Genomic DNA, 26,001 nt, shown 5'->3' with positions numbered 1-26,001 from the left:
AGTTCTACATTTGTGTTTCTCCAAAGAGTGGCTTCCAGACCTCCAGCCTCACAGGCACCTGGGTGCTGGGTGAAAGTTGAGCTCCATGGGCCCCGCCCCTTGTCAAATCCCAGTCTCTGGGGTAGAGCCAAGGAATTTGCATTTTAAGCCAGCTAAGCATCTGATGGGCTTGGGAGTTGGAGAACCTACTTGGGGGCATTTGGGCACAAGCAGGGAACTCAGTCTTCCTGCCAAGGTCAGGGTTACCATAACCTGGGTCCTGCTGCTGGGGCACTAGGCTTGTGGGAGGGATACTGAAAGTGGGGATGGGGAAAAACTTCTACTAAGGACAGTGGGTACCACCATCCTGGGCTTCCCTGGACCCAGCCCTACACTGAGCACCCCACCCACGCTCCCAGGGGACATGTGAGCTGGAGCTTCAGGTTAGGAACTTCCAGGCAAAGCTGGTGGACGAACTGGCCCCCAGCACAGGCCCCATCCACGAGCCTGGCCGTTCACCAGAGGCTTTCTCCATGTCAGAAACTAGTCTGAGTGCTTTGCCTAACAATCCCATGAAGCAGGTGTCATTACTTTCACCTTTTATAAATGAGTAAACTGAGGCCTGTTAGCCAAGTTGGTAACATGCAAGATTTATGGGACTTCCCTGGTGGTGCAGTGGTTAGGACTCGACACTTCCACTGCAGGGGGTGTGGATTCGATTCCTGGTCTGCGAACTAAGCTCCCATATGCCACCTGGCTTGGGTTGCCCAAAAATAAACAAAGGCTTACAGGAGCCACCTGTGTCTCTATTATGCCATTTTGGGGGTGGGTGGTATGGGTAGAGGGTGCCAGAGACAGACAGGATCTCAGCTTCAGCTACATGTCTATTTTTTATTCAATATATTAAATATATTAATCAGAAAAGTCACATACTATAAATCCAGGAAAATACACAAATATAAATGTCAGAATCTGTCATCTGTCTTCCTCCTAGAGTGAGTCTATGTACATGTGGAAGGAGGGCGGCAAGAGAGTAAGTAGGAGGCGGCTGGTGGGGGCCCATTCCTCCCTCCCAACCCCCACTCCCACCTCAACCTCTTCCTTCCTGTATTTACAGCAGCATTCGGCTTATTTACAGCATGGCGGTGTGTGTGTTAAAAACGGTTTATCTTACAAAAACATGAAGACCAGGGCTGGGCTGGGGGGGTAAGACAAATAGTAAGGGTCACCCCTGTGAATGCATCCCTCTCCCCCAGGGCATGAGCTCCCCGCTGACCTCCCAGAGAACAAGGGGGAGGGGCAGCCAGTCTGCAGCTCAGGCCCAGGCCGGGGTGATGCTCTGGGGGTCCGTGGGCCATGGGCTAAAGGCACGTGGGGTGGCATTATGAGCCCGCACACCGAGTGCGCGCATGTTCCCGGGCCAGGGTCAGAAGGGCAGCGTGTCCATAAAGATCTTGTCGACGATGGGTGGAGGGGGCACCAGGTCCTCCAGCTTGAGGTAGAAGATGCGCTGCAAGCCCTGGGTGCACAGGGTCCGCAGCTCGGGCAGCTTGCCCAGCAGACGCGACAGGCAGCTGGCCGGCTGGGGCTCGCCCGCCTCGGCCGAGACGTGCTCCTTCAGGCAGCTGGCGATGCGGTTCTGCAGCTCCTCTACCCGGCGAGGCTCCTGCAGCCCGTGCCGGTCTGCGGTGGAGGGGGGGACAAGGTGTGGGATTAGGCGCACTGCCCAGAACCCAACGCCCCTCTCCCCTGCAGAGTCGGCTGCCCCCAGGTCTCTGGAGCTACTGCTACGGACCATCTCCCACGCCCCCCTGCACTCCACAGAAGCACAGGCGCCCCACCAGAAGCCCAGCAAGGCAGCAGTGCTCGTCATCCTCATCTTCCGAGGGACAAAGTGAGGCCCAGAGAGGTTACAAGACTTGCCTAAGGTCACAGAGAGGAAATAAAACCTTAAGCAGCTTTTACTGACTAGCCCAGTGTTTTTTTGGGTTTTGGTCACCCCCACCCCAGATGGTAAAGAATCCGCCTGCAATGCAGGAGACCAGAGTTTGGTCCCTGTGTCAGGAAAATCCCCTGGAGAAGGGAATGACTACCCATTCCAGTATTCTTGCCTGGAGAATTCCATGGACAGAGGAGTCTGGCAGGCTACAGTCCATGGGGTTGCAAAGAGCTGGACATGACTGAGCAACTAACACCCCAGACTATTGTGAGAAACCCTGGGTTTGTGTAGCAGCATTATAGATGTCACCTCCAAAGAAAGCAGGCCTCAAAATCCAGTGCTCTCTCTGCAGCCGAAAGTACCTCAGATTCTGTCCTACAGTTTTTTTGGTCCTATGTAGCCTTGTGAAACTTAACTTAAAAAATTAACTGAAAAAGAGATGGGGCAGGGGAAGTCCCTGGTCGGGGACTTCCCTGGTGGTGCAGTGGTTAAGAATCCGCCTCGCAGTGCAGGGGACAGAGGCATGCTCCCTGGTAGGGGAACTAAGATCCCACATGCCTCAACTAGCAAGGCCCATGTGCTCTGTAGCTCACAAACCATAACTAGAGTCCTTGCGCCACGACAAAAGATCCTGTGTGCCACAACTAAGACCTGATGCGGTCAAATAAATGAGTAAATATTTTTTAAAAAGAAAGAGATGGGGCAGATTCTGGTGCTTTAACAAATAAAGACCTGAAAACCTTCGCATTTAATGCCAAAAGCTCGTCTCTTGCACAATTACGTTTACACATTTACACGAAGTACACAACCAGCACAGCTAATTAGTGCTGTTAGCAGTCAGAGTGGCAGCTACCCTTCGGGGGGCTAATGACTAAAAGGGGGCACAAGGAGGGGTTCTGGGGTCCTGGTCATCCCTGTTTCTTTTTTAAAATATAATTTTATTTATGTAGTTATTTTTGGCTGTGCTGGGTCTCAGTTGCTACGGGGGCTTTCTCCAGCTGCAACGAGCAGGGGCTACGCTCTAGTTATGGTGCACAGGCTTCTCACTGTAAGACTTCTCTTATTGCGGAGTACAGGCTCTAGAGCAGGAGAGTTTCAACAGTTGCAGCTCATGGGCTTCAATAGTTGTGATTCCTGGGCTCTAAAGCACAGGCTCAGTAGTTATGGCACAGGCACTTAGGTGCTCCACAGCATGTGGGACTCTTCCAGATCAGGGATTGAACCCGTGTCTCCTGCGTTGACAGGCAGATTCTCTACCACTGAGGCACCAGGGAAGCCCCTTGTCTGTTTCTTGATCTGTGTGTTATTTATGTGCATACACTTTGTGAAAATTTCCATGCAACATGATTCAGTAAGATTTAAAAAAAAACCCAAACTTTAGGCCACACATGACACCTACACAATCAGGATCTTGAGTCACCTGGGCTATGTCAGGGACTGATGGTTTGCAGTCAGCCACAGCTAGGCCTGAAACCCGGCTCTGCCAACCGCCAACTACATTGCCCTGAGCCATGCCTGCCCTCTCCACATCTGGTCACCCTCACTCCACATCTCGTCACCCTCACTCCACAATGCAGGGGGCCCAGGAAACACCAGACACTGGCACATCCAGAGCCAGGCCCTCAGGCCCTCCCCATCTCCCTGGGTCTGGGGACCGGCCTCCCACCTGTGATGAGGACAAGCGCAGAGAGGCAGGCGAAGGCGGGGATGTCGACCACCAAGCTGTGTAGGGAGCGAGAGAAGGCCAGGATGCTGTCGATCCAGTCCCCGAAGCCACGGGCGCACTGCAGGCGGTGCAGCACCAGGCCTGAGCAGAAGATGAGCTTCCCCTCGGCTGGTTTAGACCTGGCAGGTGGGGGAGCAGACAGCCGTCAGGAGGAGGGGCTGGAGGGCAGGGCGCCGGCCGAGGGCTCAACACTCAGTGGGACGCTCACCGGTAGGCCAGACGGAGAATAAAGAGCTCCAGAAAGGCAGACTCCAGCAGCAGGTCCTGGTCTCCAGGAGACAGTTCGGCAAAGCCGGGGATCTTCTCGGCCCACTTGCGGATCACCTCCAGGGAACCCGAGAGCAGGTCGTAGAACTGCTGCACATCCCCAGCATCCTCTTTCCCGAAGTGGGGCAGCGCCAGCTCCTGGAACTGGCAGGTGGTCCAACGGGGTCAGACCCCAGGAAGAGCCCCACACCCAGGCGGCTGTGTGCAGCCATGTCACGCCCCGGGATGCCAGACCCCAAGGGTGAGAACAGAGCCGAGATCCCGCCCACGCTTGCTTGCCAACTTCTCGCCTGTTAACCCAGAGCCGAGGCTGCTGGAAGGAGCACATTTTTTTTTTTCAATTGGCCACTGCCCAGAGGGGTACATTTTTCCATCTGGTCAGCCTAGAGGGGCCAACCCTCTTTTTGATCTGTGGAACTGGGGGCTGGGCGGGTGGCTTTCTCACGTGTAGGAAGTGCCGAATGTGGGTTGGGCAGGGCCTCACCTTGGAGTAGTCCAGTTTAGAAGTGCTGGGCCCCGAGTCCAGGTGCGCCCGGACCAGGGAGGTGAGTAGGTGGGCTGGGGAGGTTTCTGGGGGCTGCTTGGGCTTTGAAGGGAGCCGACCCCGCCGTCCTTTCAGGCTGTCTGTCCGGACAACTGCAGAGAAACGGGCAGGAGTGAGGCAAGGAGAAAGGGGCCCAGGTAAGGGATTCCCAGCCCAAGCTGTGCACCCCAGTGCTAGAAGCACACCCAAGCATGAGGAGCTAGAGCCCCCGAGAACCCAGGGGACCCTGCAGTGACCTCCGCTCCCACAAGGCAGGCAGGTGGACTGGAGGCGGGGGAGGACGTAAGGCCCAGGCATGCCCTCCCCTGCGGCCCACCAGGACAGATGTCCGGGGGTGGGGGGCTCTGTGTGCCCCACCCCGCTCCGGCCCACCTCTGCCCCTCGGGGCCTGTCCCAACCACCCACCTTCCTTCACCATGCCCACGGCCAGGCACTTCTGGAAGCGGCAGAACTGGCAGCGGTTTCGCCGCCTCTTGTCCACAGGGCAGTCCTTGTTAGCCAGGCAGATGTACTTGGCATTTTTCTGCACTGTGCGCTGGGGGGGGGGGGCCAACACGGAACAGGCTGTCAGAGTGTGGGGTGGGGGTGGGGGGGAGCCCAGGGGAGGGGCCTGTTCAGATCCTACTGCCATTGCAGACAAAAGCGCTCTCTGTTCACAACTATTTTTCTAACATTTGGGTGGCAGGGGAGGATAAGATGGATGGGTTGGGGGAGGAAGAAAGTAAGTCTTGGGGACACTGGGGGAGGGTTCGGTCTTACCCTCAGGACACAGGATGAGGGGCGAGGGGCTCCCCAGCAGCCCAGACACTGACACTTCTTAACGTGCCTGTGTCCGCCTGCCCCTTCCCTGAGGCAGACACGAGAGGGCTAAGGAGGGGCTGGGGGTGGGGACGGGCAATGAAGCAGGCACCCAGCGCTGGGACAAACACACAGCCTGTTCCCAAGTCCACCCCCAGCCCTCCAGCACCAAGCCCTCTCCTCAGATCCTTTCATCTCGTGCCAGGAACACGAGTGCCTGGGCACCCCCCTCCTTCCCACCAGGACCTTGAGTAGGGGGAGGCCAGGCAGAGGAAAACCAGAGGCTGGCCGCAGAAACTCCCCCTCCTGGGTAACCCCACAGCCTGCACCCTCTGCCCCACTCTCACCCCCCCCCCCTCCATCTCTCTACCACCCCAGTGTCAGCATGAAGATCCCAGTTCCCTGCTCCAAGGATGGCAGCCCACCGGGCCAAGCCTGCCCTCTTCCTAAAGAGCAGACTTGTTGGAAGGAGAACCCAGTCAAAGCCACCACAAAGCCCACTGGGGTGACAGACCAGCCTGCCCCACTTCTCATAAAAAGCTACACCCAGGGTGGCCCAGTACCTTGAAGAAGCCTTTGCAGCCCTCACAGGTGCGGACACCATAATGCTGGCAGGAAGCATTGTCCCCACACACAGCACATCGGCCCTCGCTTCCACCCGGAGCCCCACTCCTGGCCTTGGCAGAGGTCACGGGCGCGTCGAGCCTCCCCGAGCCATCAAGGTGGGGAGAAGTGGGCACCAGGCCTGGGAACGCTGTTGGCATGGAATAGCTCTCTCCCTCCCCCAGCTGGTGGGCGGCCTGTGAGGGGAACAGCTTCAGGGGGCTTGGGGCCAGGCTGGGACTGGGGCCGGGGGGAGGGCTGAAGGAAAAGAAGGCCGGCGGCTGGGGGGGCCCAGAAGCCTTGGGCAGCTGCTCTGTCCATGCCCGCAGGCCTTCATAAGTCTGACTGGGCGAGAAGGGGCCGAAGGAGCCATCCCAGGGAGAGAGCTGGGGTGGCTGGAAGCTGGGCGTGGATGGTGACGGTGCTGAGCAGGGACTGCCATAGTAGTCAGAGCCGCTGGAGGACAGGGTCTCGTCCAGAGGGCCACTCAGCGTGCCAGGGTAGCAGCCGTACACCTGGAAGTCCTCGAACTTGAAGGAAGCAGAGGCTGGGGAGGTGGCTGACGATGAGGACGTGGAGGACGCCGAGGAGGAGGCCGAGGAGCATGGCTGGGCCGTGCCCGGCAGTTGGTAGAGAAAGGTGTCAAACTCCCCTGTGTAGCCGTCCATGAAGGTGCTGAAGCTGGGCAAGGCGGTAGGGACAGCGGGGGCCGCCTCGGGGCTGGCCAGGTCCATGATGGGCTTGCTGAGCTCGGGGGTCAGGAGGTCGCCGGCCAGGTGGTCACGGGGTCCTGGGCTTGGTGCTGGTGTCCCATACTGGGCTTGGATACAGGGCATCTCTGGAGAGGGAAGAGACCAAAGCGGGGGGGAGGGAGAAGTCAGTAAGAGGCCTGAAGCCTGACCTCTAAGTATAGGACCCTGAGCGGCCAGGTGGCAGGACTCCCAGCCAGACATGGGACATTGAGGCGTTGGGGCCATAGCCCACCACAGTACCCAGGAATCCTGGCACCTGGCCCGTGTACCATCTCAACATCCATGTCACAAAGTCCCTGGGCAAGATCCCAGCAAGAGTGGGCTCAAGTCGGAAGGCCAGCCACACCCCGGGCAGCCTGGGAACCCTAGGGAGGGCATGTAGCCAGCATTTCTCTGCTGGAACAGGGGAAAGCTGTATTCGTCCAGCCCCCTGCCTCTCCCTAACTGGGTAAGGCGCAAGTGGGGGCTGGGAGAAGGGTGGGTGGGAGAGGCAGCCAGGCAAAGCCGGAGCCCAGTCCAGGGAGCAGATACGCCGTTCCTCCAACCTGGCACTTCTGGGAATATTCCCAGGCATGGCTCAGTCTCTGCAAAACCCCCTCCCCTCCTCCCCCCACAGTGCCTGAGATGAAGAACAACATCCTGCAAGTGGAAGAGGAGCTGGGAGTGAAGGCCCAGCTGCCTATGAAAGCAGCCTAAACAGCAATTAGCCTGTCCCTACCCCCATCCCCAACCCCACCCTCACCCTACATACTGAGCAAAGGCTGTAGATCCCACGCGCACCCCAGTCCTGCCATCTGGGGATGGGCACCCACTCTACACTGCCTGGGATGCTCCCAGAAGCAAAGAGGAAAGGGGCCCAACCTCCTTCCCCAGTACCCCAAGGGATCAGGTAACAGGGCTCCAGACCTTCAAAGGCCATATGCTGGAGGGGGCAGTGTGGTGAGGAGAGCAGCCCCTGGACTTGAAGTCCTGAAAGGGAACTTCTCTGCTATCCCTGCAGCATCTCCCCCTATTATTTTAACGAGAGCACTAAAGAGTCCAGCAGACTACCTGAGATGGCTATGTAGGGCAGAGGATAAGCCTGCTGGGGGTGATGGAAGTCTGGGTCCCTCCACTAAAGAGTTCTGTGCCCTGAATAACCCAGGAGCTCAGGCAAAGGGGGCTTACACTCCCTCAAATGCAGAGGAATCTGAAGGAGCAGAGAGAATCATTCAGGGGGACCTTTAAGTTCACAGACAAGTCAAAAGTTAACGTAGAGAGGAGGCTCTCATCCTACCTCCTTGCCCGGGGTCTCCGTGACCCTGGCCTCATCAGTCAGGGAGGGAGGCTGGGGAAAAAAGCAAGCTGAAACAGGGAGTGCCATAATCAAGGGGGACAGCAGGAGGGGGCAAAAGCTGGCATTACCTCCCAGCCAAGAGCCTGGGGAATTCTCCCGTATTAGGCTTTCTCCCGCCTCCTTGGGCCCTGGACAGGGCAGCTCCACCCCTGTCCTGACACTCCCACAACCAACCCAGACAACAGAGCCCCTAGAAACTTTGGCCCCACCAACCAGTGGCGCCCATCCACAGGCATAAAGTACCTGCAAGTGATAAGGCTGGCCCTGTCTGTTTGCGCTATGACAGCCTGGCAGGGAAGGCTTTGGGGTGGAGTAAAAGAGCCAGCAGCTACGCAGGACTGGGCTGGGCATTCCAGACTTATTCAAATCCCGTTTCTCCACTTGGAAGTTCCACATCCGGATCAACCCCCACAAACTACCCCCACTCCTGCCTTCATGCAGGTACTTAATGACACAAGATAGGGACCTCCATCTAGCCTTTGGCAGGGACACAAGGAGAAGGAAGAGGCGGGGTTGAAGGAAGGAGCAAGGAGAATCCGGCTTCAGGCAGGTCTTGGCAACAATGTGGTTTGCACCTGTTGTGCTAAACAAGCCTCAGGCTGCACCCTACCTGTCTGATCCGACAGAGACTGCGGAGGGGGATCCTCTAGGTGGTACCCCACCAGAGACTCCAACATCAGCAACTTCAATCAAGATCCCCAAGGACCAACCTTTCCACCTCTCTCTCTCTATCAAGGATCCCCAAGGACCAAGCTTTCCACCTCTCTCTCTCTCACACACACACACACACACAGATTCAAGCTACATTAAAAAACAATCTTCCCTATGCTTCCAGAGACTGTGCTCTGCCGTAAGCAGCCTCTTTTATTCCAACACACACCAGCACCCCCTCCACAGCTCAGTCACCAATGTTAAGCCATTTGCTTGGACAATCCAGACCTCTCCTAAGATAGTTCAGGCAGAAACTTCCAACTGGGGAACCCTAGAAACTAACCCACAGCATTAAGAATAAGTGTTAAGAAAACAACTAGGGGTATAGGAGTGAGCTGACAAGCTGAGAAGAAGGAGACCCTTTTGGAAATCTAATCCTGGAAGGAGTCGGATCCCAGCAGCCCAAAACTCTGTGCCCCTTTCCCCACAGTGTACTGAGACCCCCATCAGCAACTAAGTCCTGGGTGCCCTGTGCCAACTAAGGGACCCTGGGAGACTGAACTCTAGCCAGCCTCCTACTGAACTCTGAGGCTTCCACCTTGCACAGACCCCCGCCTCCCAAAACACATAGACAGCACCCAGTAGACTCCAGTCCCATCTGGGTCTTCATCCCGTTCCAACCCCTAACCCCCATGCCAGAGTTGCATCCTATACTCGCCCTCCTTCATGCTAACCCCAAAACATTCTTTCGGTCCTCGCAAACACTCATCTCCATGCAACACCCCCCCCTCCTTCCTCCCCGCCACAAAACCAAAACGGAGAGCCCCGCTGAGATGCACGCTTTCCAGGGGGCACCTACCCGGCTGGCTTCTGCTCCCCCTGCCGGGGACCGGCGCCCCAAGTCGCAGCCTGGTCCCGCGTGCGCTCCCGAGGTCTTGCACACTCCCCCCAACTTTCGCAGCCTCCACCACTGGGACTCCCGGCCGCGCCGGACTCTGCTCTTAAGCGCTCCGTGACGCACGGGGAGGGGCGGGGGCGCCACTGACGCACGCGGCCCGGCGAGCTTTGGCCATACAAGGGCGCGGGGGGCGGCGCGGTTCCGGCGGGAGGCGGCCAGGGGGAGGCGCGGGGCCGGGGAGCCCGAGGGGGCGGGGCGAGAGGGGGGGCCTGGAATGTCTGCGCGCGTGACGCACGCGGGGTTCCATTGACGCAGGGAGCGCGGATTGTTTGATCTATAAATAGTCCCCTCGCGCCCGCCGCGCCGGCTAAAAATAGCAGCTCGCGGACTCGCAAGGCTCCGCTGGCCGGCCCCAGGACCCCGGCCCCCCGGGGCAGAAAATAGGCCCGAGGGCCACAGCCCGAGAAGAGGGCGCTCTAGCTCCGAAGCCGCGGGGCTTCCCCGGACGAGGATCTCCTAACCCTCCGGGTGCTCCTGGGAGCCACGACTGCGCCTGGCTCCGCCTCTGCACCTTCCCCAGCCTTCCCTGCTGGCTTGGGGTGCCACTGCCCGGCTGGGCGGCCCGGGCAGGCCTTGGGCTGGGCAACTCAGGGACGCCCCCCGGGGAACCAGCGGGGTCTCGTTCTGAGAGTTTGGCCAGGGACGGCAGACAGCACAGTACCCACCACACAGACACACTCCCTTCTAGGGACGTCAGACACCACAGTACCCCACCACCACACAGACACACACTTACTCCCTACTCCCTCTCCCCAATTTCTTATGCAAAGTATCTTCTAGAGGGCAGGGATTCGCCAGGCCCCAGACAGGCCAAAGCTGTGCTTCACAGCTGAACTAGATTTTTCACCACTATCCTCCCCGGCCCCTGACACGGTGAGAGCACTCTAATTGGGAAATTACCGAATTTCAGAACCGGGTGGAGCCTGAGAAATCTTATCGAATTTGTGCCGACTCTTCCCCATTTTATAAATAAACGGGCTCAGAGGAATAATGACACTTGCTCAAGGTCACAGAGCAAGGTGCTGGCACACGGGTGGAGCCTGACTACATCTCTAGGGGATCCCTTCACCCCCTCCGCTGCCCATGAGCCCTCCCTCCCACCTCACCTCCAGCACCTGCAGACAGGGTGTCTTGTGCACCAGAGCACAGGCCAGGCTGCAGCCACCTGCAGCCTTCCCTAGATGGGGCTGTCACCCCTCACGTCCCTGGGGTGCCCCAAGTCTGGAGAGCCAGCACCTTCGATAAGACAGGAAGGAAAAAAGGCTGATATTTAGGAGAGCCCCTCCCCTCCCCCTGTCCACACGGAGCCTGTGACCAAGGACTCCACTCTCGCTTCCCCCGGTCACCCAACAGCACTTCCCTCTACCCTTGAGGCGCTTCCTGCTCCTCACTTCTTTCTCACCTCCCTCTCAGGTTTCCCACACCCTGCTCTCCAGCCCTCAGTTCTGCCCACTCAAAGGTCCCACCAGCACTTCAAAAACATCACCCATTCTCTACCATCTGCTGTCTCTGCACTCCTTGCCCACCTCCCATCTCTGCTTTTGAAGCCTCACGCTACTTTTCATTTTCTTCTGAAATCATATTTTGGATTTGAATCCAAAATCCAAAATCTTGGATCCTCTATTCCTATTGCAGCCATGGCCCGTGCCTCACTGGCACCTGAAGGCAGCAGAGCATCTGAGCGAAGCCAGTGACTTGCCCTTCTCCCTGCCCACACCCACTAAGAAACCGCCCCTTCACCGTTTGTCTCTTCAAACCCTACAATCCATGACGGATGGAGCAGGCTCCATGTAGTAACATCAGTATCTTTCAGTCAGAACCTAGCATAGCTCCCCCATCGAAGCATACGCTCTCAAAACGGACCAGTCTTTGGAGAGCTCTGGCCTTTGCTAAACTGTCTTCCAAAGACCCTTCAAGGCCACCTTCATGGTGAAGTGTGGGTAGGATGATCTTTAACCAAAGTTTTGTTTTTCTTTGTCTTAGGCTTTTGCATTAAGATGTTACTTGGGAAAAACACAAATTCCACAGTTTAAACCTGCTTTGAAATCACTAATATAATTCATGTCTTCCCATTTTGCAGATTAGGACCCAAGGGCGCCCAGAAGAGCTGCACCTTGCTCAGAGGCACAGGCAAGTCTGGGCTGGTGAAACTAATCCAGTCATGTCACAGGCTGGTTTCCCCACCTAGCCCCCCTCCCCACCCACCCCAGCAGGGCCTTCCTCAGAAAATAAAACAATTCTAGTATGGTAGCAAAAGTTGATTAGACAGGTCAGGGTTCTTCCCTCCAAACCTCACCAGCAAAAACACAAAACAAAAACAGGTGTATTCGCTGCAGCCCTAACGGCTCTTTGAAAGCTGAGTCAGCAGCCTTGAGCCCTAGCACCTCCTATTCACCCCGCCACTTTCCATTTGTAAAAAGCAACACAGACCATCCCTACCCTCCCATGGGAAAGTCCACCCAGGAGCCTCAGGGAACTCAAGTGTGGTAAGGAGCAGTCCAGGTTCCCAGCCTACATCTCCACATCTCAGCATCTAGCCTCCAGAGCTGTGCGGGCAGCCCAGGCCCCACCTGGGCGCGAGATGGCAGGTTTGGAGGCAGTAGTCTTGCTGTCCCGAAGGCAGAGGGTGGGAGAGGCAAGAACAGCTGCCACCTGGCCATGCTTGTGGAGGCGGGGGATGCTGGCGTCTCAGAACACATTACACTCTGAAAATAAGTAAGGAGAAAAGGGCAGAGTCCCTCTGTAGGAACACAGCCAGGAGCCCCTAGCCTAAGACAGAGGGGAGAGGGACTGGGGGACCTTGAGCTTCATCCCTGCCGGCCAGATGGCCTTCAGGGAGGGTGGCCTTGGGCTCTGAATCCAGAGAATCTTAGTAGAACCCAACTAAGGTGAAAAGGCATAACAGATGCAAACTTTGGGAGGCCTGAAGCATAAGCTGGTCCAAGGGCAGATGGAGACTCCAAGGGACCTCACTAAGTCCAGCCCTTAAGATAAGCAAGGTCAGAGTGAACAGCTCATTGTAGGGGAGATAAGGGGTGGAAAGGGACAAGTAATAACCACGGGATGAGAGGTATCCAAAACTTTGAGGTGAGGACCAGAAAGTAAGGCAGGGCCAGGATAACACAGGAAGGGCAGGGAAAGATGTCATGCTGGAGACGAGAGAGAGCTGCCCAAGGGCAGACTCCCACAGCACAGCCCAAGTGCTGTCACCACCACCGGGCTCCCCACTGCCCCAGTACAAAGACCTTGGGCTTAAACCTTCCCACCACCCACTGGGCACATTGTTCCTCTTCCTTCTACTCTAATCCCACCGACCTTCTAAGACTTCAGCTCATCCCCCACTCCTGGACCAGCCTGACTCGTAATAAGTACCTTCTCACCAGAAGATTTGGGGGTGTGAGGAGTAGGGAATACCAATGAAGGGTCAGTGTCCTAAGCCTCGGCTTAGGACACTGCATGGATTCTTCCATTTCACCCTCTCCCTAACCTTCTATGTTTGGAATTACCACCTGCATTTTATAAATAAGGAGATGGTGGCTTAGGGGCCAGGAATCAGAACCCCACCCCTGATCCCTGCTAACTCCCAGCTCTATGCTGGACCCACTGCCCTCAACTCTGAACTCCAGAGCTGTGGCTTCTGACCCTGTGAGACATGAGTCTCATAAGTCTAACCACAGAGCCAGGTACACACACGGCCTGTAAATTGAAAACAGCAATGCCTACAAGGAGATCTCTGTGGGAACTGGAAGCATCCCAGTTCCTCGTCTGAACGATGGTCACCTGGGTGTCTTCACTATGAAAAAGTCATCAAACTGTACACTCTCAAGATTTCACATCTATGGTTTGTATGCTTTTGTGTATGTATGTTATACTCTCAGAAATAAAATGTTTATTTACAAAATGTGCAGTCGTGTCCGACTCTTTGCGACCCCATGGACTATATAGACTGCCAGGCTCCTCTGTCCATAGAATTCTCCAGGCAAGAATACTGGAGTGGGTTGCCATGCCCTCCTCCATGGGATCTTCCCAACCCAGGGATGAAACCCAGGTCTACGTTGCAGACATATTTTTACCGTCTGATCCACCAGGGAAGCCCAAATAATCATGTCTAGATGGGAGAGATACACCAATTCAAATGGATGCAGATGCCGCTGGCATTTACTGAAATCACAGAGAAATGGAGGGTGTTTCTCATGTATTTGTTCTATCAACACAGACTCAGCATAGCTATGGTTAGGAGAGCCTGCAGTATCTAGCACAAGAAAGGTCTCCTCTCTCAGTGTGTTTTCTGAATCGCTCAGCTAGGCCCTGATCCCTGCTCGTCAAATCCTTTGCAGCCCATGGACTTACGTGCTCAGACCATCCCTCCCCGCAACCAATATGTAAACATGAAAGCAAGGCCCTGTCTCCCCTACCTTGGCAGTAGGCATCCTCAAACAGTACGTAGCCCAGGGCAGGCACCAAATGGGCAGCCAGAGTGCACCATCGTCCCCCAGTCAAGACGGTGGGTGAATAGGAGATGGAGGAAGTGGAACTGCACTGCCCCTTTCCCACACTGCACCCCCACACACACACAGTCAGGCTGGCCCCCGCCCCTGCTGAGCAAAGGGCAGGAACTTGTCCTACTTTCACCAAGACCATCCCCACCCATGGGCCTCCACACCCTTCCCGGGGTGGGGGGGGGGGCAGAGGGAGTGAGCTTTGCCTCCTCCCCGCCAAGCTTCCCCTCCTGAGCCCCAGGACCCATCACCAGGCCTGACCCGGCCACTTCCTCTTCCTGCCCCGGCATCAGCATCGAGCAGGGGGATTTGCGCTGTGGGCAGGGAAGTGCTGCCTACTGCCCCAGGGGGCTGCCACAGACGGCTCTGGGAACTGGGGATACGGGGTAAGGCCCAGGCGTGACCATCTTCTGGCCCTGGCCCAGGTCCTGCCATGACCAGGCATGTTGTTCCCTCCGGGAAAACTGGCTCCCAAGGACACACAGGTCAGCCACCGCTCTCCATGTCTCGCCCAGCCCCCATCAGGGCAAAAGATACAGGAACTCTCAGATGCATCTTTGACCAGGAGCCAGCAAGCCTGGTGTGTGACCCGGGCCAGTCCCTTGCCCTCTCCCAGAGCGTTTCCTCATCTGCCCAACGCTGACAACATCACAAATCCCAGTGCTGTGAGAATTCACTGACAGAAGGGGGAGGCTCCACAGTGAAATGGGAGCTCTGTCTGGGGACCTGGGCTCTAGAGCAGAATCCTGTGGCGGGCACAGAAAGGAGACACCAGGGCCATCAGCTCAACTAGGGGGGCCCGCACCCTCCTCCCCCAAGAATCGGAGACAAATAGTACCCCTGCCCCGCCTCTCCCCTCCAGGGCTGAGTGAGAGGAAAAGAGAGTGTGTCCAGAGATGGGGCTCCACCCAGCACCAGGAAAATTCCAGACTGCATGCAGCAAGTGCTCAATTGATACTCTGAAGACAGCTGGTTGATTAAGGAGATCAGACCTCTCTCCACAGAGGTCATTTTCAGTCAAGTAATTTCTCCACCCCCAGCCCCCTCTCAGGCCAGAAGGAATCAACATACAGCATAAAAGAACAAGACCAGCCTTCAGGAAGAACATCCAGACAGAACTGAAAAACACAGACAAGATCACGGAGTTCCTTGGGAAAAGCTGGCCCACGCCTCATTTGCACCCTCCTTAGCTCTCTTTCCATCCCCTCAGGTTGCTCAGATCCTGGCCAGCTCCTCTCTCCCCCACCCTTGGAGGGTCTCCCACCACCTTGCAGAACATCAACAACCCACCAAGTTCTCCTGCCCCTGCCCAAGGTCTCCACCCAGCCTCCTTGGGCAAAATTTCAAATTCCAAAATAAAAACCCTCTGATAACGAGTCCCAGCCGGAAAGACTGATGCATTTTCCTATTGTTAAAGTATTTTTAGTCACAGGCTCTGGATTCGTTTAGAGACTCACGTTCAGAAAGGGAAAATTTTTTTTTTCTTTCGAGAACCAAGGAGGAGAGCACGCAGCCTCCCACGTAAGAAGCCCCACTTGTTCCACACCGGCCCTAGCCCCTGGCCTGGCTCCCAGGGAGTGTGTTTGTGGCAAGCTGCTTGGCGGCCCCTCCAGGCCTCACTTCAGCCCTGCTTCTCAGGCACCCAAGCAGCCGGGAAGCCAGGCTAGGAGGGCAGGGTAAGGGTCGAGGGTTCAGAGACATCAATCTGTGGGTTCAGATCCCAATTCCCAACCAGCGAGGGGGCCAGGGACCTTACCAAGGGGCCTGTCTGACACCCAGCTCTCTCCAACGTCCCTCCCCAGCCTGAGCAGACCAGGGCCTTATCCAGGCTGGGTCAACAGGATAGGAGGATTGAAGAGCCTGTTGCACATCTCTGAGGAACGAGACTTCCACGTCTCCTGGTTCTCAACCACAAAGTGGTCCAAATCCCACCATCCCAGGGCCGTCAAGCTTTCATTCTCATTCCTTGAGAGGACTGACCACCCTGTTTCCCCTCCCTCCCTCCTCTTGAGGCCAAAGAAACCACAGCTCAGACAGTCATGATGAAAAGAGATCCAAATGGCCCAGCCTCAGTGCCTTGGTTTCCCCATTCCTAAGACTCACCAGCTTCCTCCACACGACCTGCTTTGATTCTCAGAGGTCCCGGACCACTGCACCAAGGGAGACTCCCAGGGCTGGTTGGGGCCTCTTCCTGGTGGCCTGGAGGAGCCCTGTGGGAAGAGACGTGACTGCCCAGTCAGCCTGCCCTGCTGGCCGGGCTGTGTGCTAGCTGAGTGGGCTCAGGAGGTGGAGCAGCCTCCACTGCAACATGTCCTTCTCTGTTTATATAGCTGAAACCAGAGCCGGCCTCTGGGGACGGGGGCGCTGCCTCGGAGCCCTCTTGGCTAAGGCCTGACTTTGGCCCGGTTCAGCGAGAGCCCAAAATAGTCAGCTGACGGGAGCCCCGGCATGAGCGTGACCCTGGGCCCGTGCCCGGGCCTGGCAGACAGGTGCCCACGTCACAAGACCAGCAGCTCTAGCGCTCATGGGGCCCCCTTGGCAGCCCCTCAGGGTGCCCCTGGCAGCATATCTGGCATGGGAATTCCACCCAATCACCTCCCTCTTCCAGACAACGGACTGAATGCGAGGAATTCTGCCCACAGGAGCCACTGTGTACCCAGAGGGAAGGCCGGGCGCTCAGAAGGCCGAGTCAGAGCTGAGGGCAGAGGTGGGGGCTGAGCGGAGGGAAAGTCACCCGGCCCGCTGCTGTCATCTTCACTCACGTGCTTCCCGCATCCAGATCTCCAGCTGACCAGGAACACCTGCCTCATCCACTTACAGTAACTCCTCTCCCTGCCCCGGCCCGAGGCTGGTGGCCCAGCGCCTGCTGCCATCAGGCCAGGATCACACCCCGTCCAGCCCCCAGCACAGAAGGCCCTGCTTCCCAGGGCTTTCCCGCCTTCTCTGCAGGCTTGGAGAGCTAGAAACCCTGTCCTCTGCACCCCAACCACCTCTCTGGACTCTCTGGACCCTGAACACCAACGCCACATGAGGCAACAGTGTTTGGGGTTCCGGTGGGGATACCGAGCCAGCTCCCACTTCACCTGAGGGGGTCTCTCAGAGATGGCTGAGGCGGGGCTGCTGCCCAGAGATGGCCCTCAGTTCTGGGGAAGGAAAAAGAGAATCACAGGGTTCCTGTCCAGGGCACCAAGCTGAACTCCAGCTCTCTCGGGTAAAGATGTAATCGGGACTCTGGTACCCCTAGCCTCACCCCATCAACTTCCTGGAACCAGGCCCATGCTGCCCTGGCAGCCGTCACTCCTCACAACCCCATGACACCCAGGCCCAGAGGCCCCCCCCAAGCCTGTACTGCTAAGAAAGTCAGGCTTCCCCCTTCCCCACCCCCACACTACCCCCACTAGCAAAGAAATCAGATCTCCCTGTGCCTAGCAGCGCCTCGCCTACTACCTCTGCAGGGCTTCCCCCTCCATCCCCCAAACCACATCCGCTTCAGGCAGCTCCCACACCCACCTTGGCCCCCCAACCACCTGCTCAGGAGGCCCCAGGGGCATACAAAGGGCAACAGCAGGGCACTTACCCCTCTGGATGGACCGACGGACCTTAAACAACACTCGACCATCCCTAGGGCCTTCGGGGCCTGGCAGAAGGAGCCGACACCAGGGAGGGGCTGGGGCTGGCCTCTGTCCATGGTGGAGGCCTACAGAGGGAGTCGTGTGAGAGAGGAGAAATCAGCCAGCAAGGCCATTCCCTGGAGACAGTACAGCCAGAAACAGACATGGGAACAGAGGCAGGGCCCAGGCCATGATGGTGGACAGGCCAGCTCAAGGTGCCCCCTGAGCTGGGCATCAGAGGTTGGGGGCCCACACCCCAAGCAAACAGCACTTGGGAATGTGGGGTGTGGCCAGGAGTTGCTGAGAGTGTCTGAAGCATCTCCAGGCCCTGGAGACACAGCCCCTGAACCTTAAACCCCACTCTTGGGTGCAGTGGCAGGTGGTACCTCAACCAAGCTCTCAGCTCCTGGATGTACACAAAAGGACAGCTGGAGGTAGAGAAAAGGGAGCCACTGCTAGGACAGAGCAAAACACCCCTCTCTCCTAAATGGGCTCCAACTTGGTCCCCAAAGCCTCAGAGGCCCCCACAAGGCAAGGGCTCCATGCTCCCATCTCTAGGAGGCCCAGCCTTCTCATCTGAGCAATGGGTACTTTCAGGAACTCTTCTATGAGGGGATTCTGGTCACAAAACAGGAAGATCCAGCTTGGGGAAGAGTGGTGAAGAGCACAGATGCTGGATCCCTGTTGCCTGGGTTCAAATCCTTGCTCCATCACGTGTCACTCTGGGCAAGTTACATAACTTCTCTGTTCCTCATCAGTGAAAATGACTATCTGTAATTGACGTCTCTAAAATTAACAACCGTAAGGTTACCAGCAGGTTTAAAGTGAATTTGCATGCAAAGGACTTAGGGCTGGATCCACATAGGTGCCATTGTTATTAGGAGGAACTGAAGGAGGACACATAAAAGCTAACCCCAGACCCTGGTCCCTATTCCAAGCTCCTTCGGTGCACCTGAGCTCTACTTCCAACACCACATGTGTGTGCCATCCCCCCAAACTCTTCAACCTCTCCCCTGATCCTACTGGTGCCAGAGCCTTCAGCCGGGGCAACCCAGACCCCACTTCTCACCTCCCCTTTTCCTCCCCTTACCCAGCCCTCTCTTTTCCTGACTGGGCCTCAAGGTGAGGGCAGGACCAGTCAAGGTGGGATCTTCCCTAGTTATCAGGCTGCCCTTCAGGCCGAGATGAAGTCTAGGAAAAGAGAAGTAGATGCTCCCAGGGTGGGTGATAGAGGGAATGAGGAGGAACTCCAAGAGGGTAGGTGATGGGCCCCTTCACCCTCCTAACTTCTGTCCCAGGGTCCATAGGCTAAGGGGCATTCCTCTGGCCCAAAGTACCCAGACTCTCCTCTTACAGAGCTACCAGCATCTCCAATGACCCTAGGCGTATGATGGGGAACAGGGCATGAAGAAGGGGAAGGCAGTTCAGATCAGTCAGAGGGCTTCCAACCCCAAACACAAGGCAAAGTTTAGTTCAGTTCAGTCGTTCAGTCATGTCCAACTCTTTGCGACCCCATGAACCACAGCACGCCAGGCCTCCCTGTCCATCGCCAACTCCTGGAGTTTACTCAAACTCATGTCCATTGAGTCGGTGATGCCATCCAACCATCACATCCTCTGTCATCCCCTTCTCCTCCTGCCTTCAATCTTGCCCAACATCAGGGTCTTTTCCAATGAGTCAGTTCTTCCCATCAGGTGGCCCAAGTATTGGAGTTTCAGCTTCAACATCAGTCCTTCCAATGAATATTCAGGACTGATTTCCTTTGGGATGGACTGGCTGGAGCTCCTTGCAGTCCAAGGGACTCTCAAGAGTCTTCTCCAACACCACAGTTCAAAAGCATCAATTCTTTGGTGCTCAGCTTTCTTTATAGTCCAACTCTCACATCCACACATGACTACTGGAAAAACTATAGCCTTGACTAGATGGACCTTTGTTGGCAAAGTAATGTCTCTGCTTTTTAATATGCTGTCTAGGTTGGTCATAACTTTTCTTCCAGGATTAACTGTCTTCTAATTTCACGGCTGCAGTCACCATCTGCAGTGATTTTGGACCCCAAAAAATAGTCTGTCACCGTTTCCACTGTTTGCCCATCTATTTGCCATGAAGTGATGGGACCAGATGCCATGATCTTAGTTTTCTGAAAGTTGAGCTTTAAGCCAACTTTTTCACTCTCCACTTTCACTTTCATCAAGAGGCTCTTTAAGTTCTTCTTCGCTTTCTGCCATAAGGGTGGTGTCATCTGCATATCTGAGGTTACTGATATTTCTCCCGGCAATCTTGATTCCAGCTTGTGCTTCATCCAGCCCAGCGTTTCTCATGATGTACTCTGCATATAAGTTAAATAAGCAAGGGGACAATATACAGCCTTGACCTACTCCTTTCCTGATTTGGAACCAGTCTGTTGTTCATGTCCAGTTCTAACTGTTGCTTCCTGACCTGCATACAGATTTCTTAAGACGCAGGTCAGGTGGTCTGATATTCCCATCTCTTTAAGAATTTTCCACAGTTTGCAGTGATCCACACAGTCAAAGGCTTTGGCATAGTCAATAAAGCAGAAATAGATGTTTTTCCGGAACTCTCTCGCTTTTTCGATAATCCAACGGATGTTGGCAATTTGATCTCTGGTTCCTCTGCCTTTTCCAAAACCAGCTTTAACATCTGGAAGTTCACAGTTCACATACTATTGAAGCCTTGCTTGGAGAATTTTGAGCATTACTTTGCTGGAGTGTGAGATGAGTACAACTGTGTGGTAGTTTGAACATTCTTTGGCATTGCCTTTCTTTGGGACTGGAATGAAAACTGACTTTATCCAGTCTTGTGGCCACCTGTGGAGTTTTCCAAATTTGCTGGCATATTGAGTGCAGCACTTTCACAGCATCATCTTTTAGGACTTGAAATAGCTCAACTAGAATTCCATCACCTACATTAGCTTTGTTCATAGTGATGCTTCCTAAGGCCCACCTGACTTCACATTCCAGGATGTCTGGCTCTAGGTGAGTGAGCACACCATCATGATTATCTGGGTTGTGAAGATCTTTTTTGCATAGTTCTTCTGAATATTCTTGCCACTTCTTCTTAATATCTTCTGCTTCTGTTAGGTCCATACCATTTCTGTCCTTTATTGAGCCCGTCTTTGCATGAAATATTCCCTTGGCATCTCTAATTTTCTTGAGATCTCTAGTCTTTCCCATTCTATTGTTTTCCTCTATTTCTCTGTACTGATCACAGAGGAAGGCTTTCTTATCTCTCCTTGCTATTCTTTGGAACAATGCATTCAAATGGACATATCTTTCCTTTTCTCCTTTGCTTTTCGCTTCTCTTCTTTTCACAGCTATTTGTAAGGCCTCCTCAGACAGGCATTTTACCTTTTTGCACTTCTTTTCCTTGGGGATGGTCTTGATTCCTGTCTCCTGTACAATGTCACGAATCTCCATCCATAGTTCATCAGGCACTCTGTCTATCAGATCTAATCCCTTGAGTCTATTTCTCACTTCCACTGTATAATCAATTGTAAGGGCAAAAGAAAAACAGAAAGCAAAAGCAGGCTGCAAACCTGGCCCAGACCACGGCCGACACCTGCCTCCCAGAGTGACACTGTCATCTTCCCATCCCCCAGAAACGGTTTGTGGTCAGGCCCTAGCCCCCAGGCTCCCTTTTCTCCCTTCCAGCCCACAGGTGAGGAGTAAGGGAGGCCAAACACCTTCTATCACAGTCAAGCCCAACCTGAGTGCCCGGGTCTTCCCCACTTGTACCTGAGAACAGGAGCCAGAGTCAGGGATCCAGTTGGTGCCCCGAAGGTGATTCAAAACATCTTAAAGCAGGTATCTGATCCCATCTCTGGTCCCACATCAACAGTCCCTCCACAAGCATTTACTGAGGGCCTACTGTGAACCAGACAGTGAACCATGAACACTGGGAGATCCAAGGAGTAAACCAAGATCTGTAGGCCCCAGGAGATTACAATGGGGGAATGAATCAAGGTCAGTTACAATCAGCACTGCGCAGGGGACAAACGGAGGGCTGAGTGGGCTTAGAGAAGGAGAAAGTGACTCCCTCCCAAGAGAAACGGGACCATCAGCCCAGACTTCAGTCCCCAGCTCCAGCTCCCCCTCCTCCCTGTGCTCCAGCCCCACGGGCTCTCTTTCTCGACTCAGAGCCTCTGCACTGGCTGTTTCCTCTGCCAGGAAAGTCACTGCCTGCTATGTCTGTATGGCCAGTTCCTTCCCATCAATCTGGCTGGTGATCCCATTTCACCTGCACTCCCACCCTGCAACGTTAATCTATTTTTATTATCTCCATAGGACTAATGCCATTCATTTGTTTACACGTGTGTCGCAAAGACTGCAGAGTTCAGTGTCTAAACCTGAGCTCAGCACTAACAGTGCTCAGTAAGTACTGGTGGAATGTGGGAGAGGGGGACTCACACATGCAACAGAACTGGGCTGGGAGGAGGTTTGACACTGCAGTGAAGGAGGTGTCCCTTCTATCTGGGGGCATACCCAAAGTCTGAGGGGTCTTCCTTATGTTGAGTCACAATTGAGTCCAGCCCCCAGCCCTGGATCCCAGTCCTGAATAGCTGTGCCCATCTGATAACTCCTCCTCCCTCCTATGGCATATTTGAGACTTTTCTTATCTAAACTCCTTGCAACAGGATATGAATGACAGACCCTTTGCAGCCCTGGTGGCTTCCTGATAGCATAAACTCTGCATTGGCTAATGTCCCAACCCAGAAGTGGGCATATTACTCTTAACAACAATAACAAGAGCAGCTCATATTTGTTGAACACCAAGAAACTTCCCTGTGGCTCAGACAGTAAAGAATCTGCCTGCAATGCAGGAGACCCCGGTTAATCCCAGGGTCAGGAAGATCCCCTGGAGAAGGGAATGGCAACCCACTCCAGTATTCTTGCCTTTAGAATTCCATGGACAAAGAAGTCTGGTGGACTACAGTCCAGGGGATTGCAAAGAGTCGGAGGCACTGAGGATTAGTTGCTTTCACTTTCACTTTTTTTTGATGTGCTAAACACATCACTAAGCACTTTACACCCATGTACTCTTTTAACCTCACAACACTATGAGGAAGCGATTATTATTATGAACATTTTAACAAGGAGATAACGAAGGCACAGAAATATTAAGCAACCTGCCCAAGGTCACACAGGTAGTTAAGTGGCAAAGCCAGGATTAGAACCTGGGCATCCCCCTTTCCCTCCTTGGACCTGTTTGGTGGGCACAGAGCAGTTTGATAGCCAACACCAGAGAGCAAGTGGGAAGCTCTGGGGCCTGGGTTGCTAGACTGAACTTCTCAGCTAATTTTTTAAACTCCAGCACAGGCCTCAAAATTAACAATCAGTCACATTCATTCTGCTGGGCTTGGCCCATCCTTCCCCCTGTCTGCCATCGCTTGGAATCTTGGCTTTATTGTACTATACACTTGTCATTGTTCCACTCAGCTCTCAGTCAATACAAAGAGTTGGCTGGCTTCCCTTTCAAGTCTTCATCCAAGTCACTTGGAGCAAGACCCTAGCAAGGGTCTAGGACCATGTCTGAAGCCACCACTGAAACCTCCCACCAGGCTCTTATCAACCCCCTACGCCACCAGCACCAGACATAACTGTTGTGAACCCACCTACCTCTTCCTTCCCAGCCTTCCTTTTCCCAGCACACCCCCCAACCCAAATGAATACTCCACTGGAAACCACCATAAATGCCACTTCTGCAGCATTTCTAATCCCAGGTCCGCCCCTGACTCCACGAGACCCTCTGCAGACTCAGTTTCTCTGCTGCGGCCCACGAAGGGGTTGCAGTGGGCAACTCAGGTCCCTCCCGGCTCGGCGTCCTGGCAGCCGAGCTCGCGGACTGAACTCCTGGAACCCGTTCCCCGCAGCCAACGGGTAAATGGAAGGAATTTCTCCGGCCTGGCCACCTCCCGCACCCCTCGCGGGCCAAACCCCACCCTTGGCGGGCTGGTGTGAGAAAGCGCTGGCGCCTCACTTGGGGGCTGACTCGGAGCTAGCTGGTTCCTCCGGGAATCCAGTCCCTGACCCCCATCACCCCCACCACCCTGGTCTCCAAGCGGGACTTGGCGCGGCCCCGGCCCCGCGACGCGCACCCATGCAGACCCATCTCTTCCCGAGCATCTTCCGGGACCCCCGGGACCCCCGTGCCCCCTCCCCGGCCCCCTCACCTGGCCCGGCTCGCCCGGCTGGCCTCTCCGCCCCCGCCTTCCGGGGTCGCGTCCCCACCAGCGGGGAGCGGCTCAGCAGCGCGGGGGCGCCCATGGCCCGGGCGGCAGGGGGTCGCGGGCACGGCGCGCGGGCCCCCACGGTGCCGCCGCCGCCTAGAGCTCCTGCCGCCGCGCCGCCGCGGCCCCGTGCCCCCAGCCCTCGGGCAGCCCCCCGCCCCGCAGTTCCGGCCGCAGCCGCGCCCCCCGCCCCCGCAGCCCGCGGCCGCCCGCGCCGCCGTCCCAGCCCGGGGCGCGCCTCCCCCGGCTGGCGGGCAGGCGGGGACCGTGACGCGCGCCCATTGACGTCTCCGGAATCCCGGCGGCGCGGCCGACGCAGCCTCATCAATGGGGCTAAAAATAGCGGCGCCCGGAATAGCCGCGAGCGCCCCGCCCCGCGGGCCCCCCTCCCCAACCCTCGCTGCACACCCCGTTACATAATCCGCCCGGCTGTGGCCGGGGTGGGGGAGCTGTTTTTCAGGTGAAGCGTCTGTGGCCTTGCTAACACCTTCCGACCGAGGCTGCAAACCTAGAGCTGACTTCTAAGTAAATTTACCTGGGGCTTCCCCGGGGAAGAGGTGGAAAAAATGAGGCCCAGAGAGGCTCGGCAGCGGTCCAAAGTCACACAGCAATTAGACTGCTTCGAGAGGACAGGACCCCGGCCCTCTGAACCCCGGACACCCCCACCAGCCTTGCTTGGCCTACAGGCCACCATAAGGGCAAGGGGCCCGGCCAGCAGGGTGTCCAGCATTCACACAAGAAGCCGTCTTAGAGAAAGAGGACTTGCTGGAAAGGTGAAATTTCTCTTGGAGAGAAGCATTTCCCGAGGCAGCTCCTCCCATACTGCTGTGTGACCTAGGGCAAGTCACTTCACCTCTCAGCCTGTTTCTTTACCTATAAAATGAGGATGATACTATTATCAGCCTTTTCTGGGTGTCAGGAGTCAGGAGGACTGAACAACTGTGGAACTGCCTTGCACACAGCAGGTTCTCATAGTTACTTTCTCCTTGCTTTCTTCTAGGAACCTGACTTTCCCGTTCCACAGAATTGCTTAGTGCAAGAGGTGCTTAGTGTAAGAGATACCTATGCGGAGGCCCCTGCACTGGCCAGGAGGCCCTGAGTGGCCCAGTCTCTTCTGCCCAGTAAGAACCTTCCTGGGGATGAGAGTCTTGGAGGCTTTCTCTTTCCCACGTGACTGGTACACTCTTTGGAAATGGGAGAACTATACTTTTCTTGAGCAAATCAATCCTTGTCTCCCAACAGCAGCCCACTTTGGAGGGGCTGGTTCAGGGAGACAGGCCAAGGCCGATGCGGTGGGGCTGGGGTTATGGTGTCTGCGCCAGTGCTGCTAGGCAGGCCAGGCCCTGGGAGACACTCATCAGACAGAACCAGTCCTGTGCTGTGTGGTCAAAGCCACCAGCCCCTACTCATGTTTGGAGCCACCTTAAATTATCAGCATGCTAGTCAACCCAGCATCCAGGCGGGCCCCACGCAGCAAAGAATCTTTTCTGCATTCAAAACTCTCCAGAAGAGGCCCCACGCGCCCCCCCCCCACCCCAGCCCTCATTCCGGGGCCACATTCCTCTCCCCACCTCCTGCCCACCCTCAGAAATCCTTTCCTGGACCTGTCCTAAACTCCTGTTGCAACTCACAAGTCTCTTTCTCTCCTTTTGAAAATGATCCCAAGAATCTCTGGTTTGTCTCAAAATCACTTTCTCAGAACCTCTATATTTCTTTCCCATATTCAAATATTAGGCCAAGATGGAGATAAAGAAACCAATTCTTCAAAAATGGCAAGGTTGGGGGTGGGGTGGCTATCAGTCTGGTTTTTTCCTTTCCCCTTCCACCCTTCTCTCCTTCCTACCCCAGGAGTTCCTTCCAAATGGGCTTTTTAAAGAAGCCACTACCCCCACCTCCTCTTTTTCTTTTTCCAGAATTCTAACTTTTGAAATACATTTTAAAAATATTTGCCTGTGTAGGAGAAATACATTTATTTGGACAGGAAGAATAAAATTTTTTAAAAGTCTGAGTTACCACTTTTTCCATGAAGAATTCCAGCCCACAGAGGTCTCTCCCTTCTATAAATACTTTAGCACAACTTGGCTTTATTATATA

At 55.4% G+C, this 26,001-nt stretch overlaps 1 protein-coding gene across 5 annotated transcripts; it reads right to left on the bottom strand.

Moving 5' to 3' along the window:
* Positions 1 to 850: 850 nt before the first annotated feature.
* Positions 851 to 24,033, bottom strand: NR4A1 (nuclear receptor subfamily 4 group A member 1). 5 transcript variants are annotated; one of them, XM_043446438.1, is made up of 10 exons: positions 23,851 to 24,033; positions 17,630 to 17,749; positions 17,136 to 17,195; positions 16,156 to 16,262; positions 5,817 to 6,694; positions 4,861 to 4,990; positions 4,396 to 4,547; positions 3,853 to 4,055; positions 3,585 to 3,763; positions 851 to 1,662 (listed from the first exon to the last, which is right to left on the bottom strand). In XM_043446438.1, the coding sequence occupies exons 5-10, from the start codon at positions 6,690 to 6,692 to the stop codon at positions 1,406 to 1,408; spliced, it is 1,797 nt and encodes a 598-aa protein (XP_043302373.1). In that variant the 5' UTR covers positions 6,693 to 6,694; positions 16,156 to 16,262; positions 17,136 to 17,195; positions 17,630 to 17,749; positions 23,851 to 24,033; the 3' UTR covers positions 851 to 1,405. The 5 variants fall into 5 exon arrangements, with proteins under 5 accessions (XP_043302373.1, XP_043302371.1, XP_043302374.1 ...); XM_043446436.1 differs by lacking the exon at positions 17,136 to 17,195; XM_043446439.1 differs by lacking the exons at positions 17,136 to 17,195; positions 23,851 to 24,033 and having other exon boundaries at positions 17,630 to 18,169.
* Positions 24,034 to 26,001: the final 1,968 nt, after the last annotated feature.

The sequence above is a fragment of the Cervus canadensis genome, chromosome 25, assembly GCF_019320065.1.
Source record: "Cervus canadensis isolate Bull #8, Minnesota chromosome 25, ASM1932006v1, whole genome shotgun sequence".
Taxonomy (NCBI): Eukaryota; Metazoa; Chordata; class Mammalia; order Artiodactyla; family Cervidae; genus Cervus; species Cervus canadensis.
Note: the sequence above shows the minus strand (reverse complement) of the source record. Positions and strands in the feature narration are given on the sequence as shown.

Bases quoted from the DNA above. Each gene is read 5' to 3' on its own strand.
- NR4A1 (XM_043446438.1), bottom strand. From the start codon at position 6,692: ATGCCCTGTATCCAAGCCCAGTATGGGACACCAGCACCAAGCCCAGGA. The intron at 4,991-5,816 runs GTACTGGGCCAC...CCCCCCCCCCAG, and splicing joins GCTGCAAAGGCTTCTTCAAG to CGCACAGTGCAGAAAAATGC. The intron at 4,056-4,395 runs GTGAGGCCCTGC...ACCACCTGCCAG, and splicing joins CTAAACTGGACTACTCCAAG to TTCCAGGAGCTGGCGCTGCC.